Source organism: Doryrhamphus excisus, linkage group LG4 (genome assembly GCF_037039965.1).
Source record: "Doryrhamphus excisus strain RoL-2023G ecotype Guam linkage group LG4, RoL_Dexc_Guam_v1.1, whole genome shotgun sequence".
Lineage (NCBI taxonomy): Eukaryota > Metazoa > Chordata > Actinopteri > Syngnathiformes > Syngnathidae > Doryrhamphus > Doryrhamphus excisus.
In genome coordinates this window covers 6,070,374-6,087,340 of record NC_136360.1, presented here as the reverse complement: position 1 = coordinate 6,087,340, position 16,967 = coordinate 6,070,374, and the positions used below count along the sequence as shown (strand labels likewise).

The following is a 16,967-nucleotide window of genomic DNA, read 5'->3' as shown; positions in this document are numbered from 1 at the left end:
GTTTGCAGGAGTGCCACAGGGGAGTCCTGGCAGGAGATTATGCTGTCCTGTCTTGGGGGGCAGCATTGTGAGGCAGACCCCTCCAACCCCTCGCGTCTGCTGAGCACTGAGCAGGAGGGAGGCTGCGGCTCGGACTTTGCTTATTTCTACTTTGTGTCCTTCATCTTTTTCAGCTCCTTCCTGGTAAGGAGAGTTTACCTTCTGTTTGTTTACAGCAAAAACACCACCTTACACTCGTGTGGCTTTTCTGTACAGATGCTGAACTTGTTTGTGGCCGTTATCATGGATAACTTTGAGTATCTGACTCGAGACTCATCCATCCTGGGACCCCATCATTTGGATGAGTTTGTCCGCATCTGGGGGGAGTATGATCGAGCTGCCTGGTCAGTGTCTGTCAGTATTTGACCATGTCCTTTTACGCTTTCAATTTGTAATGTATAGTTGTAATAAGGTATGTAATACATAAAAATAAGTCATGATAGCTGTGGGTTGAGAATGACCCCCACTTTGGACATCCTAGCTGTTTGTTAAACTTCTTTAATAGTTTTGACCGCATCAATCAAAATGTTACCATTCAATGTTATTATCCGGAGGTGTGGCCTTGAGTCACAATTTTGATGACTTTGGACTCGATATTACTCAACTCGGGCTTTGACTTGGACTTCAGTCTGATGACTTGTGAATACTTGTGATTTTCAGTGAATGTGTTCAGTGAATGTGAGTAAAATGTGTCCCCATTTAAAGTATTCAGCCAACATGATTCTTGGGTAATTTCCAACAGTAAAGTGTGTGAATTACATTTTTGTGCACTGACTTAGTTCGAATCGCTGTGTGGAGTTTGCATGTTCTCCCCGTGCATGCCTGGGTTTTCTCCGGGTACTCCGGTTTCCTCCCACATTCCAAAAACATGCTAGGTTAATTGGCGACTCCAAATTGTCCATAGGCATGAATGTGAGTGTGAATGGTTGTTTGTCTATATGTGCCCTGTGATTGGCTGGCGACCAGTCCAGGGTGTACCCCGCCTCTCGCCTGCAGTCAGCTGGGATAGGCTCCAGCATACCCGTGCAGCCCTAATGAGAATAAGTGGCATAGAAAATGAATGGATGGAAGTAAAATGGGCTTAAAAAAAGAATGCAAAATAATAGAGGTGCATAATTCACTATTTTTTCCTCCATAACTTTTCATGCCTAAAAAGGACTTGGGAAAGTATCAAGATTTTTAATGCCCAAAGTTTTAATTTCCATTTTCATATTAAATAGATCCAGTATAACCACATGACATATATTCTTATACTGTATACATCCGATATGATGGGATAGGCTCCAGCATACCGCTGTGACCCTCGTGAGGATAAGCAGTATAGAAAATTAATGTATGAATGGATTCACTGACTTAATTGAATGCTATGTCAGTACACTTTTTCTCTGACTATGTCTTGTCAGACTGGTCTTAATCTTAAAAAATAAAACAATTCAAATGGTGGCGTAGTGGTTAGCATGTCATCCTCACAGTCAAGAGATTGTCGGTTTATATCGACGTTGGAACATCTTGTTATGGAGTTTGTATGTTCTGATTGGCTGGTGACTAGTCCTGCTCGAAGACATCAGGGATAGGCTCCAGCATACCTGTGACCAATGGTGAAGACAAGAGTTTAAAAAAAATGGATGGCTATAAATGAAACAATTAAAAATGGTTGAATTGTATTTGTCATATTTAATAGGAGACACAAACAGTGCTTATGACTTGTAATGACTCTCGTAATGAAATTTCAACCCTATGACTTGACTTCCATCCATCTATCTTCTATGCCGCTTACCTTCACTAGGCTTGGAGGAGTATGCTGGAGCCTATTCCAGCTGGCGTGTTTTCAGCCTCATTCACCCCCACCTATGTTCTTTCCAGTGGTAGGATCCAGTATAAGGAGATGTACAAAGTTGTGCGCTCTATCTCACCTCCCCTGGGCTTTGGGAAGAACTGCCCCCACAGGGTGGCATGCAAGGTTTGCTCCCCTCACCCCCCCACAACAAAAAAAAAAAACACTCAGCCTCCATTGTGTGGGATGTTCGCTGACCTTTTTTTCTTTCCCTGCCTCTTTTCTTCACTGAGTATCATCACCTTGCTTGACTTTTTAGGAGTGTGTTCCTCCAGTGTACCTGGGTCAAAGAATGACGACAGTCCGGTGTCAGGGTACTAAGAGACGGGACTGCCCTCAGTAGACATATTTGGAAAGACATGTCCATGCTTAGAGATGGTCATTTACATAGGAACTAGTAAAAAAATGGTCAGATTCCTTTCTTTCAACCACTCGAAGGCATATTTGTGTGCTATCTGTGCTATGATATGATAGATTAAACAACATTCTAGTGTTCTTTGGCTTGACAAATGTATCTCTTCGTGTCCACATGTAATTTCTAGTTACATAAGGTTTGATGGAAGCATTATCTGCAGTCCTGTCTCTTTCTACCCTTTGGATCTGGTTTCAAGATGTTTCCTACTTGCATGCAGTGACACACAAATGTAACTATGTCATTTGTACCAGATCAGGCTGTCAATCCTTTGCTCATTGTGTCTAAGATCTCCCCCTTTTCCTTACAAATTTCTATGCCCTGATGGCAGCATAGAAAGAAAACGTCTCTCTCTTCCTCCTTGCGTTGCAATGCATTGGAATAATTTTCTCTTTTGTATCTCTACTCTGTGTTTTCTGCCCTTCTATCCCCATTGTTATTATTTTTTCCCCTCTTCCTTCATCACATCCTCCTACTGTAACGGCTACCTGGCGCCCCCCAGTGGTCGCATCCATTACACTGACATGTATGAGATGTTGACCAACATGTCGCCACCACTAGGCCTGGGCAAGAAATGCCCCTCCAAGGTGGCTTATAAGGTAGACTCAATGTAAGAGGAGCTGTGTTCTTGCACCTGAGAGGATGTTTTATTTTGAGAGAAATCAGCATTTTCTGTTGACTGTAACACCGACGCTGTATTGTTCATTTCAAACACTTGAAGTCGCAATGTGTTTTCATGGGAAGATGCCACAGTGCTTCCAGGCAGGCAATTAAAGCCTCATTAAGTATTTGCTGAGTGGCTGACAGACATTTTCAATTCGATTTAAGCATCCACATGCTAAATCTTATCATACTTACTTACATATATGCTTACGTGTGTGCATGTGTCTTCTGCCACCGCCCACCAGCACTGCATCAGTGTGCTTGAATATGTACGACAAACTGCATGTGCATGTTGTTTGTGTGTGCGAGCAAGCGTGCAAGCATCTTTGTGTCATCTTTATTACCGAATACAGTCCTCCCTCGCTTCATTGCGGTTCAAATTTTGCGGTTTGACGCTCACGGTTTTACAAAAATAAATAAATAATGCTATTTCGTGGGTTGAATATGGCCTGTTTTTAGCCTAAATTAAGCATAAAATGTTTCAATATAATACAAATATAAGGTATGACAAAGATGCATTCAAATTGTGAATGTAATCTTCTCCATTGGTCACTATTTGTCCTGTTGATCGCCAATTGCTCTGTGGGTGCAGTGGCATCGCTACGAGGACACAGTGGTTCCCCTGCTCTGTGCCTGGAAAGGGGCCCAGGATGTCGACGGCCACACACACCATGGGTGTCCTCACCTGGTATCACTGCAAGGGGGCATGTGAGCGTTGGGTTGGGCCCTTTTGTGCCGTCCAGATGTCGTAGCGTTACACGTGGGTCTTTACATCCCAGCAACACCCCGCCCAGTAGAAGGCTCTTTCACAGAGGGAGGAGAGAAGATGCTGCAGGGTTCAGAAGGTGGTTATAGATGACGAGGTTGGTCCACTGGGAATGGAGGACCTTTGTCTCTTGGCGGTGCAGCGCGGTGACTTCTGTGCCCGTTGCAGCTGTGCTGGGTCGACTTCTTCCATGTCTGGGATTGGTGGTCATGCAAGCTGTCTCTCGAAAGGCTTGCAGGACACCTTGGTGGGCCTTTGGGGCAGGGCTTCGGCATTGACGTGTTGGCACCCTGGTCGATAGTGGACTAGAAAGTCGTAGTCCTGCAGCATCTCCATCCATCAAGCTTGCGGTCCCTCCGGTTCTCGAAAGTTGAGGAGCCAGTTGAGGAGCAAGTATAGCCGGAACCAGCGGACTGTGAGGATGGCAGCGGTTCTCAGTAGTTGTGTTCAGGGTGGTTACGGGTACGGCTGCAGTAGGCAACAACTTGCTTCCAGGATGAATCACTGTTAGTAAGACACCAGGCCCAAGTCAGGCACCAGCCAGTCCTTCACAGCTGCTGTCCTTGCTGGGTCGGTGCCGAGTCCTGCTGCATTGAGGATGTGCCTCAAGAAGGACGCTTCTCATCTGAATAAATGGTACTTCTTGGTAGACAAAGCACATCTTGTCAGCTGGTGTTGAGCAGCACATTTTGGAAGCTGCATGGATGAGGAGGTCGTCAAGATAGACCATGCAGCAGTTCTGCTGGATGGTGGCAAGGACTCTCTCCATCAAGTATTCAAAATGATAGTCGGGGCACTATAAAGTCCAAATAGCATGACTTTAAACTGACACAAACTTTGGCACAGGGAAAAGGCAGTCTATGGCCACGCCTCTGGGACTACCTCAACTTGCCAATATCAACAACGGACTTCCTCCTCTTTCAGTCGCAAGGGTATGATGAAGGCTTCAATTTCTTGAAGTGTGGTCACCTTCCTGCAATCCCACTTCTGACACCAATGTGGCGCTCTCCAGTGGGTGAACAGAAGTTCAAGGGTGCTTCAGCTGCTTTAAGGAAGTAGCTCGTCATATGGGCAGGGAATAGTCAGCAACTTTCTATGATTCACACCCAATGGGAACGGAAGGGGGATAATAAAAATTAACCAGGGTGATGGTGACAGGTTAAAAGACCAACATAGCAACCTTGACACGAACATCGCAATGATGACAAACTCAACTCTGAACCCCCAACATCACTTCCTGTCCTCCACACATCCGGAACCCATTTATTGCAACACACACCAGCACAGGTTATATTTATGTCTTAAATTGCTTATTTTCTCTGATTACATTTACTATATTGGGTAATACAAGTGTAAAGGTGACTTTCTGCCAATAATGTATAGTTAAAACCCCTATTTAGAAAGTCTTAACAGGTTTTCTAGGCCCTAGCAACGAATATAGTTCATTCATAAAAAAGGAATCCTACTGCACGGAAATTCACGGTCAGGTCTGGAATTAATGAACCGCAATAAACGAGGGATTACTGTATGTGCAAAATCCTCCTTACAAAATCCCAGAGATCCCATAGAAAACTATGGGATGTCAAAATACTCTTACTACTCTGATTTTTATATTTAGTTATCAGTTAATTGTGCAGTATATCACAAAAACGAGTACACCCTTCACATTTTAGGACAATTCTATATGATTGAAAGGTGTATGTCACTTAGAGTAGTCAGTGTACAGCTTGGACGGCTGTATAAAAGTATATCCAGTTTCATTGCTATAGTGTTGCCATTAAAACAATGTTCACCATTAAAACAATATTTGAAAGTTGTATTTTACTTTAATTAAACTACTTTAATTTCCTAAAATTGTAAATGAGGAGATTTGTTCCTGTAACAGTTCTGGGCTTTTTTTTCTTTATTTTTTTTTTATTATTACATTTAACGTGACCTGTCCTGCTGACTATGATGCCCCATGTCCCCAAAACCAGAGACTAGTCCTGATGAACATGCCTGTGGACGAGGACATGTCAGTCCACTTCACTTCCACTCTCATGGCCCTCATCCGCACCGCCCTGGAGATCAAGATAGCTGGAGGTTAGAAGAACTGTCCATACATTCACACTGGCATCCATCTCATTTCTGATATATATTGCAAAAAAAAGAAAAACAGTGCCTCCTGTTGCATTTATGGGCTGTCTTGTGGAATTTGTGTTGCTTTCATGTCCAGGAGGGGAGGATCGTAATCAGATGGACTTGGACCTTCAGAAGGAAATTAGTGTCATCTGGCCTCACCTCTCTCAGAAGATGCTGGACCTGCTGGTTCCTATTAACAAAGGTGATGTTTTTATTGGATTATGACAGGAACAGTAAAATTGCATTTTATTACAACTGTGTGCTCCTTTTTTCTCAGCTAGTGACATGACCATAGGTAAGATATACGCAGCCATGATGATCATGGACTACTACAAGCAGAGCAAGGCAAAGAAGCTTCGACAGCAGCTGGAGGAACAAGTATATGCACACCCGTTTTTTTTTTATACATTCCCTTTGCTTAGTCACAGATATCGGTATCAGTTGATGTAAGTTGATATCGGTAATGAAGTGCTGGACAATATCAGCATATGGAATATGGGTATACTGGCGCCTATCCCAGCTGACTTTGGACGGGAGGCGGGGTATACCCCGGACTGGTAGCTAGCCAATCACAGACATCTCTCGTTTTGATCTTTTCATTTCCTGTTTCTCCTTGTCCAACTTTCCCTACAGAAACATGCTCCCATGTTCCAGCGTATGGATGCCTCCTCTTTGCCTCAGGAGATCATCTGCAACGCCAAATCACTGTCCTTCCTCAGGCACAGTGCAGGATCAGCCCTGTAAATACGCCACTGACGCCCATACTGTATTTGCATATGTAAATGTGTGTTGCAACATTTTGTGTGTTTGTCTCCTTCCAGCACCAGAGGAGGCTTTGTTGCCCTCAGCCCCATTTCACCCCAGGAGATGTTCCTGCAGCAGCGGCCTTGCTCCGGGGAGGAAGAGGAGGAGAATGATGATTACTATTCACCCTATCACCCTTATCACTTCCCTCATCATCATCACCACCACCATTTACACACGCTGGTATGCACTTTTTTGCTTAAGTAGCTCAATGTTTTATCAGTACAAGTTATCTCATTGACCCAAATATAAAACTGGTCTTCGGAAAAATATATATATATATATTTGGGGTATAGTGATTCATGTTCATATGCATTCATATGCATATGTAAATCAACTGACACAAAAACAGTAGCATTTGTCCAAGAATTTTTATACTTTATTTAACTACATCATGAGTGACAATTTGGTCAATCAATTAAAATATTTAATCACAATAATTGCATGTTAACCGACTTTTTAAACAGCTCAACAAAAAATAGACCTCAATGTATTAAAAAAAGAGTTACGTCCGCTGTAGAACCACCAGGTTCAGACTGCTGAATGCCAAATAAGCTACCTGCCCACACGCACACGCAAAACTTTTAATTATTATTATTTGTCCAATTATTTAAATTATTTGTGCAATTTACTGTTTACGCTGTACATTGTTGATCACATTTGATGTCATCTATTTATTCTCCACATTATTATTTTATAATTTATTATTACACAGGAGCCAGGCAACGACATTTCATTGGCAATTTCACTGCTGTGTTATTGTGCAATGACAATAAAGAAAGTCTAACCTCTAACCTCTCTTATATATTTGCATAGGTACCTGACGTAGTGGAGTATAACCAAGTGAAGCAGCGCCAAGCACCGGACCCAACAGTTGTCAAGTCACCTCAGCGCACATCCTCCATCAGAGCATCCTCCATGCCCAGACTTGCTATGGAACCACAGGTAGGAAGGACTTCACAGTGCCGATCTACAATATATGTGGATGCACATGGGTGAAGTTAGGGAATTCTGTCAGGAATTCCGGGCCCCGTGGAGAAAAATCACACTACTACTACTGCTATCTGTAGGACTTAACTGAACCTAGGCTGCTCGACTCAATCCTGAATTTAGTTATAGGCACGTTTTGGAGTGATACAAAAATATTGGAAACAATTCATTCATTCATTTTCTATGCTGCTTGCCCTCACTAGGCTCATGTTGGTATGCTGGAGTCTATCCCAGCTGGGTTTGGGCAAGAGGCGGGGTACACCCTGGACTGGTGACCAGCCAATCACAGGGCACATATAGACAAACAACCATTCACACTCACATTCATACCTATGGACAATTTGGAGTCGCCAATTAACCTAGCATGTTTTTGGAATGTGGGAGGAAACCGGAGTACCCGGAGAAAACCCGTGGATGCCCATGCTTGTGTGGGTTTACTCTAAGTAATATGGTTTCCTCCCACACTCTAAAAATGTGCAAGGTTGGTTGTAAGTGTGAATGGTTTTGATGCTGTGTATGTGACCTGTGGGTGACTGGTGACAAGTCCTGGGTGCACCCCACCTCCCATCCATATGACGATGATTTTTAACATACTCACTTCTCTGTGCGTCTGCAGCCTGGAATGTCAGTGGACAGGAAGCTCATGAAGCGCTCCTTTTCCACCATTGGAGACCAGTGTGTGAACCGCCACTGGCAAGAACAGCATTCCCTGGAAAGAGTCAGCCCAGACAGCACGTACAGGCTCCGTCAGAAGAGCTACAGAGGTACGACAGCAAATATAGCTTTTTGTTTTAATGCTGAACCTGCATAATTGGACTCCTCTCCCAGGCCCAAGAATCAATCAAAGCAGTCACGAGAGAGGACGTTCCAAAGAACGTCGCCACTTGCTGTCACCAGATGTGTCCCGATGTAACTCTGAGGAGCGCAGCCGAGACCCGTCATGCGAAAGGAGACGCTCCCTCTCACCTAAAGAAGGACGTACTCGCTCTTTACAGAGACAGGTGGGAGTAGGACTGAATGATGGGTAAAATACTAGTTATGACTTCATTAATATGACTTTCGGATGTTAAGTTACCATTTAAAATCAACAGGGTATGTGTATTTCATGGAATTACATTGATTGGTATATTCATGTTATACTCTAAAACAGGGGTCTCAAACACACGGCCCGCTGGCCAAATGTGGCCCGCAGAACACTAGTTTGAGGCCCCCGCCTTGATATGAAAGTTTAATGTTAGTGCGGCCCGCGCAAGTTTGATATGGATGCTGTATGGTATCATGTACCCAGAAAAAATTATTACGTTTGATTAATGTTCATGTTAAAGGTTAAATAAGTGTTAATAGTTATCCTCCCTATCCGTGTGGAAGTGGTAAGTTTTTGGCTATTTAAGTTTAAAGGAAATAACTTGAAGGCTACCGTTTAGGTCGCTAGCTCTCTAGTTTGCGAGTTAGCATGTGTCTCAAGACCCTGCAGTTGCGCAATATGTTGTAAATAAAAAGAGTATAAATGTGACTATAGTCGTGTTTTGTCATGTCTACAGGGCTCTAATAATGCTTTGTTCATTTTAATCTGAAAAAAATAATTTGTTTACCCACCAACTATATGTGGTTTCTTAAGTTTTTATTATTTGCCGTTTTATTGTTATTATTCATTTATTTATTACTGATTGATTTTCTTTATTCTTGATTTGTTTATTTATTTTTCCTCTTATTTTGTGCAGAAAAATAAAAAGTAAGATATTTGAGAACAGTGGAATGTTTTATCAGAGCTTTTATTGTAGAAAATGGAAACCAAAGCAAAGTTTATTCATTTTTCTGTTTTTAATAAATGCATTTTTTTTGTTTTTTTTTGGAAAAAGACCCTAGCTCCAGTGGCCCCCAAGTAAATTGAGTTTGAGACCCCTGCTCTAAAATGTTATGTTTATCACGTTTTCTATGGTCTATTCTTCAAAATGACTGGGATTTTTTTTTTCGAATTAGCAATAATTTGTGAACATAATATGCTGTATCCAGGTCAACATCTCAGGCAGTCCTGTCCATCCAGCCTCAGAGTCCGGTACCCCACGTAACCGGCGCCAGCTTCCACAGACCCCTTCCCGCCCCCGTCCTCACATCTCCTACTCCCCCTTGGTGAGCCGGGATCAACCCTCCAGCACACCTGCACCTGCCTCTGCAGGAAACAGCCCACATCGGAGCCCCCACGACCCTTCCAAGGAATCCTCCTCATCTGGTCCCAGCCATCCGTCCCCCCACCGTTACATATCTGAGCCCTACCTCCCGTTTCATGAGGACCTCAGGGGCAGCCAAGCAGGCGAGAAGCAGCAGGAGACCCTGACTTTCGAGACTGCCGTGGCTACCAGTCTGGGACGAGCCAATGCTATTAGCTCCGCCCCTCAGCTGAGACACTCTTGGCAGGTCCCGAATGGGCATTTTCGGAAGAACTTAGCGCAGGCTTGTCCGGCCAGCACCGGTGAGTTGGTGAGTGACACAGACGAGGATGACCGCTGCTAGAACTGGAACAAGAAGCTGGAAGCCTCTGACCAGCTAATGTTAGTAGCATCACAGGCAGAACTAAACACCACTGCCATTTATCAGCATTGTTTGTCTCTACTTTGTCCTTGTGTGTTCTTGCTGTGCCTGAGTGACACAATGTGTGTGTCCTCACTGGAGAAAAGCCTGTATGCTACATCACTCACACAAGCCTTCCTTCAGCTTAGTCGTGTATTTGAACAGAATATGTTGTGTGGGTTCAAGTATTGGGTCAGACTTTCATCAAGAGTCTGGAGTGTCTTTGTGAAGGTCATTTATGATGTCAAGGGTCATGTATGGTAAATGAGAGGACCTGGCTCACAGGTGTTTGATAGCATCAAGCTCTTCCACACCAAATTCAGCCAAGGATGCCTTTATGGACTTCCCGCAAACTGTCACTGGTAAAGTCAGTAATTCATTAGTTACCATATTGACCAGAATATAATGCAAGAGATATTTTTTTTTCCTGAAAAAGACGGGTCATTGCCTCCCAAATGCTAAGACTGCAGTGGCATCAGATCCATATCAAATTTATATCCCCCATACGAAAAAGGCCATTTGAACAAATAGTGCTGTTCACACTGGAATCACATAGCACAATATTCAAGGTCTGGATATTATTTGTACTTAAACCAAACAAGCCAGAGCTTTTCTTCCTGTCACTCCAAAAATTGTATCAAAGATTGTTAGTAATTTGGCAAACAGAAGCGAAATATTTTTTTTTATTAAGATAGATTAATTTTGTCTTAAAAAGTATTTTTCCCCCAAAACAGTAGTCGTCTTACATTTGGATCAATACGGTAATATTATCTTTTTTTGTCTTGAAAAATATTTTTTTCCAAAAACAGGTTCATGTTATATTCAGCCTCGTCTTATATTCAGGTCAATACGGTAATTTTATGTCTTAAATATTTTCCCATAAATGTTCTTCAAAAAGCGGTGTCATTTTATATTCAGGGTTGTGTTGTATTTGGGTGAATACAGTGATTGAGTGGTTTAAGAAAATCCCAACAAAATGTAGCCGGTGATCATCTAAATTGCATTTGTGGATGTAAACATAGAGGTAGCATGTAAAAATGTATCATGCAGAATGTCATTTTATTAGCATCTGATGTTCAGGGAATTTGGGAAGGTTTGCTGTTGGTCTTTTGCGGACTCATTTTGGACCACATTTGCCAGAATATAACTGGCGAGTAGCCACGGCAAACTTCCTGTTTACACAAAGTAGAAAATGTGCATTATATGTAGGCAGTAATGAATGAGTCGTTGTGACAGGTGTATAGTATGTTTGCTCTGTGATGTGATTAGATATTGGGAATCCTTTCTTACAAAATCTGAACTCTTAAGAATGTTTATAAGGTCCACATTAGCCGCTGCTCTAATGGTAGAAAAACAACCTTTTTCACTCGAAACATTCCTATTCTGGAAGCCATTTTTCTTCCTGTACATAGAGCCCAAGGATGTGTTCTTCCTTAAGGATGTGCTGCCTTCTTCCACCACATGACGACCATAAAGATGTGCTTTTTAGAGGAATCGGAATGTATCGTTCTGTCTTAAACTGCTGCATCACTGGCTCATGTAAACATTGCAGTATTTTCACTTCCACACACAGTGAAGATTCGGTGTGCATTCATGATGGTAAACATATCTGTTTCCAACCCAGCAACCGTATCTCCTCCACAGTTGTGTATTTACTGTTATTCAATTTGCTGTTGGTGCCGCTGTAACTTGACTAAAATGTGAACATGCTTAAGAAAGGATGCTGCAGTCCCACATTGAATGTCCCGAACTGAAAATAATTGTACATTTATATCACACACAGGTTAGGTTCATTTTAACCTTGGGGCCATGTACACATCAACATGGGTATTTTTAGAAATGAATCTTGTCTTCTTTTGTCCTTTTGTTGCCTTTTGCTTCACTCCTTATTTACCAACTTGAACCCAATCTTACAAACTCTTCATTATTTGCACATCTGCTGATGTCAGCATGAGCTGGACTTCCTTATATAGGCTACAGATTGCCCGCACACCGTAAACGCGCACCTACGTATCCGGACTTCCTCGGGAGCGCTTGGGAGTTTGACCAATCACAGGGCAATGGGCGTAGATAGAGAGACGGCGGTGGAGTAAATTAAACAGGCCGTTTGGGTCGGAAGCAGGAAGTTCATGGAAACACTGCAGAATGAGGTGCAAAAACTGGAAGATCTGGAAAGCTTTCTGTATGGGTTTTTGTGTGTAACTTCTCTATAGAGCAGCAACTCGATACAAAGTGCAGAAAATGAGCATAATAAGTCCCTTTTAACAAGGTCCTCGTTGTTTTGGCAGTCTTTTCACAGCCTATAAAAGCAGGGTTTGTTGATTATTTTCCCATATTTTTTTTTTTCAGTTTGCCCTTTTCCGTAATAGTATCTTCTCATTGGATGAAGTAGGAGTCATAGTGCCACCTTAAATGGCCTGATAATTATAGGTTGTAGTGCCACATGTTACTTTGGTGTGCCATTAACACTCTTGTAGACAAATATTGTTTGGCAATTTAATTCTATGGCTGCATGGTTGAAGAGTGGTTAGCGTGGGCCACAGCTAGGGTTCGATTCCCCCTCGGGAATCTCTGTGTGGAGTTTGCATGTTCTCCCCGTGCATGTGTGGCTTTTCTCCGGGTACTCCAGTTTCCTCCCACATTCCAAAAACATGCTAGGTTAATTGGCGACTCCAAATTGTCCATAGGTATGAATGTGAGTGTGAATGGTTGTTTGTCTATATGTGCCCTGTGATTGGCTGGCGACCAGTCCAGGGTGTACCTTGCTTCTCGCCCAGAGACACTCTTGAGGCTAAGCGGTAGAAAATGAATGAGTTTATTTTTCCTTAATTTTTAAATTTTTCCTGAAATGATTTACTTCTAATTGGCTCTGATGGCCTCATATTTAGAGGTTGTAGTGCCACCTGTTGTATTGGCATTGTGTTTATGTTGACATGTATTATTGTATTTTTACATATTTTTAGTGGCAAACAGCTATGAAAAAATACCTGCGTATGTGTGCACATCGCCTTAATATACGTGTGTACATAACAGCCTCATCTGTGCCTGGGAGCATTCACCCTAAGTGTTCCCTCTCAAGCCAGGATTTTCCTACATATTCAGAAAGGTTTTCTCGTGAATATGTTGTATAAAGTGTATAAAATAAATCCATGCACTGTCTGATTGGAAAAAACGGAACAAATGTGTTTACATGAGCATTAAAGAGGCATCATTTGTCTTATCGTGTTGGTGACTACAGAATTTTTTTTCTTTGAATGGAAGCCAAAACGCCATTTTGAGGTGACACACATGAATAGTCAACCACAATGTATCCCACCAGGCATCATTCAGTTGTTTTGTCATTTTCTTTCCTGTGTGTTTAGCACTGGTATAAAACTGGTCTAAAGCCTTCTCTGCTGACCCAAACACTATCAGAAGTATTGGTCAGCATTTACTACTCAGATTCTAGTATTTGTTCCATAAAAATGTATTCATTTATTCCAACAGTCAATACAGTTTGTTTAATAGCATGGCTCTTAACAGCACTGCTTCCAGTAGTGTAAGTAAGAATTTTTTGTCCAATCAGATTTCAGCTTTTATGTGTTGCCATATCAATGTAATCTGCCCATTACATTGTGTTTCATTGATTGAGGATGTCTGGTGGAGTACATTTTGGTTGTCTCCAACAGACGTGTGGACGGCTCATTTTTAATTAACTCAATTTTTTTTCTAGGTGGTTGGAGATCTCACAAAAATATTGTCAGTGATTTGGGTTGCCATGGCAACTACAGCGCTATTATTCCTATTACAAGTTGGTACCATAACTTCAGATTTTGTTTGTCGAGCTACTTTCTGCTAGTATTATAGCCATGACGTAACCAGCTGGTGTTTCTATTTTAGAAATCCCTTCCAGGCTGAGTTCAACTTTGACCTTGAATGTCTCCAAGAACTGTGCTAATGCCATCAGAATGTGTCAGCTTTGTGACGAAGTTTGCATTGATGTGCGAAACAGATCTTCAAGTGGAAAGTCTTTGGTCTCTGTGACACACTAAAACAAATATATACTTTCCTGTTTTTAGCAGGGAACAACAATGAATGAAGGCATCATTAACACAACTTTGTGTAATAATTGTTGACTAATAATGCATTTCAAATAGTCAAATAGTAACTAAATCATTAGAAAAGTGTCAAAGATAAAAAAAAACATCAGAATTTAGTATTTACTTGTAATATTGTTTTATTAAAAATGATAATATATGATAAATATGTTAAATATTGAAAATTAATAATGTTGACTGTTTAGCTGAACATAATATTATGCAAAATTATAATGAAATCATTAAACAAATTATATATATATATATATATATATATATATATATATTTAATAATGTATTAAAAGTAGCAAGAATACACAAAAAGTCCAGAATTGTTTCTGCTCAAATTTAATGGTTCTACTAAATAATAATCATAGTAATATTAATAATAATATTGATAACAATAATACAAAATTGAATAAACTCATACGGCTCATACGTTTAATTGAATTTAAACTTGGACTGATGTACCTCTACTAAATAATGATGAATAAATAAATAAAGATAATATATAAAATATACTTACACAAAAAAATTGTATAATAAAAATTAAATACTAAACCATCAAAAAAGCAAAAAAAAATAGTTATGTGGTCATTTCTGACTCTCCTTCACTGACACACCTAGACAAACTAATGAGATCCAATAAAAGAGATGTAATAGAAATACCAAGATATATCCACACCAGATTGACCTTTTGGACTTTGGAGCATCCCCAAGAGTGCACTTAAGGGAGTGGCATCGAAAACTCCCCCCAGAACTAAATTTACCATAAATTATATCCATTTTGAGGAGACAGTGAGGCTGCAGCCGTGCACTCTTTGGATCCCCATGATAGATTCCTCACCTGGGTCACAGTCCTCGCTCTCCGACCTTCCTGTCAAGGCTAAAGATGAAAGCGGGAAGGCTCGAGGTTACCGTCGATGGGAAGCAAAGCACCAATGTGGTGGGAAAAAAAAGGAAGTTGTCATTGGATGTCTGCAGTCTGTTATTTTGTGTGACTTCTCTGAGAGATTTGCAGGCAACGGGTGTTTGTATTCATTCTTTTCATAAAGCGGTGAGACTTATTGTTTGAGCTTAAAGAAAGAATTGGCCACTTAGAACACCACTTTTGGATATCATTTTTCTGTAACCTTACAGTATCTTATCCAAAAGACACAATTAAGACATTTGAAGGAACTTGGTATCAATAAAGGTATATCATTTGGTACAGATTCAAATGAGCATTGATGTTTATTATCATGTGTTTTTGTGTGGCAAAACCGTTTCCTGCACCTTTGGGGTGTCCATCATTGTTTATGTCCAGTCCAACATGCAGGGTTAAGTCATCCAGGAAGGCGGGTTATTCCCGAAGTTCTACAGTCTTTGTGTGTGTGTGTGTGTGTCTGCATATGGGTACAAACAAACTGTGTGTGTGTGTGTGTGTGTGTGTCAGACCGAGGACTTCAAGACTCCCACAGAGCCAACATATAAAGTCAAAGCAGTGCATGAAGAAGCTTTCATCAGAAGACATGCGGGCGTTGCTGCTACTGCTGCTCAGCTGTGTAAGTCCTCCATTCATCTGGTAGAAATTGTCATAATAATATAGTTCTGTCTGTAAGGTACACTATATGCAGAACTGTATTAACATTTTATAATTTCACAAAGTGTTATTTCAGCTTTTGTCTTAAATTTGTGGGCGGATTTGCACTATTTTAGCATTATTTTTATTGTATATTTGAAATGTTGTATGTTTTTGTTAATCTTTACAGCAAATGTAACATTTCTTTATGTTATTAGAATTTAATAATTTAAGAATTTTTTTATTATTATGTTAATAGAATTTAAATGTGCTTTAAAAATGTTAACATCACACTGCAGTAATATGTTTGTTTTTCTTTAAAACATGCAGTCATGGGTCACTTCAATAATCTAATAAAATATAAAAATATGAAGGAAATATGAAGAAGAAATATATTTGGACATTTTAGTGCTGCATGCCGTCCCCCCAACCAGTTTGAGCTACAGCAGTGCAGAGAATAAGAACAAAGGCAATGGTTAGAACAAAGGCATTTCCACACATGTCCAAATAAATATATTGCTAAATATATACAGTTATTATCTTTGTAAAAGTCTCATCATTAAATTGTGATGTACCTAATCTTATGGCCAGTGAATGTATAAATAATATCCAAATTAAAACTATTCCACAACTGAACTGAACACAGGTTTGTTTACTTTAAATTGATTTATGTACTGTATCTGTTTGTTTAATGGTGTGTTCAGGGGACCATTCAGCAGATGATTTATGTGCCAGGACAGAAGACACCAATCCTACAGTCCTGTCTCCATGACGATAAAAGATCTTCCGCTTCAACAGGCACACAGGTAGGAAAAACACACAAAAGCAACACTAAAACATCTGAACACACTGTTTGTGTCTAATTGGATTATTCTTGACATGTTAGTAATGTAGATGGATTTAATAGAAGTGTCTTCCTGCATTTCTCCTTGTTTCTCCAGAAGGTTAGTGTTCCAAATGAAGAGACCACCCCATCCGACATTGTCCTGCTACCATCCGGACCACTCGACTCTCAAGACCTGAATGTACACGTCAAAGCCACTCAGATGACACAAAGACTGGATGCAGGAAGTAGTATCATAACTTTCACCTTTGACAACCAAGCTGCTGAAACTGTCATGGACATACAAAAA

The 16,967-nt window shown here is 40.9% G+C and overlaps 1 protein-coding gene across 1 annotated transcript in view; it reads left to right on the top strand.

Annotated features, from left to right (window-relative positions):
* The window catches only part of cacna1ea (calcium channel, voltage-dependent, R type, alpha 1E subunit a), an 85,284-nt gene extending 71,886 nt beyond the window's left edge, over positions 1 to 13,398 (top strand). The window contains exons 38-49 of the mRNA XM_078790045.1: positions 9 to 183; positions 256 to 383; positions 2,788 to 2,884; positions 5,691 to 5,796; positions 5,930 to 6,037; positions 6,113 to 6,213; positions 6,469 to 6,575; positions 6,657 to 6,822; positions 7,456 to 7,584; positions 8,246 to 8,393; positions 8,458 to 8,630; positions 9,643 to 13,398. Of these exons, the coding sequence (XP_078646171.1) occupies positions 9 to 183; positions 256 to 383; positions 2,788 to 2,884; positions 5,691 to 5,796; positions 5,930 to 6,037; positions 6,113 to 6,213; positions 6,469 to 6,575; positions 6,657 to 6,822; positions 7,456 to 7,584; positions 8,246 to 8,393; positions 8,458 to 8,630; positions 9,643 to 10,140 (1,936 nt within the window). The 3' untranslated portion in view covers positions 10,141 to 13,398. The remainder of the gene's footprint in view (positions 1 to 8; positions 184 to 255; positions 384 to 2,787; positions 2,885 to 5,690; positions 5,797 to 5,929; positions 6,038 to 6,112; positions 6,214 to 6,468; positions 6,576 to 6,656; positions 6,823 to 7,455; positions 7,585 to 8,245; positions 8,394 to 8,457; positions 8,631 to 9,642) is intronic.
* Positions 13,399 to 16,967: the final 3,569 nt, after the last annotated feature.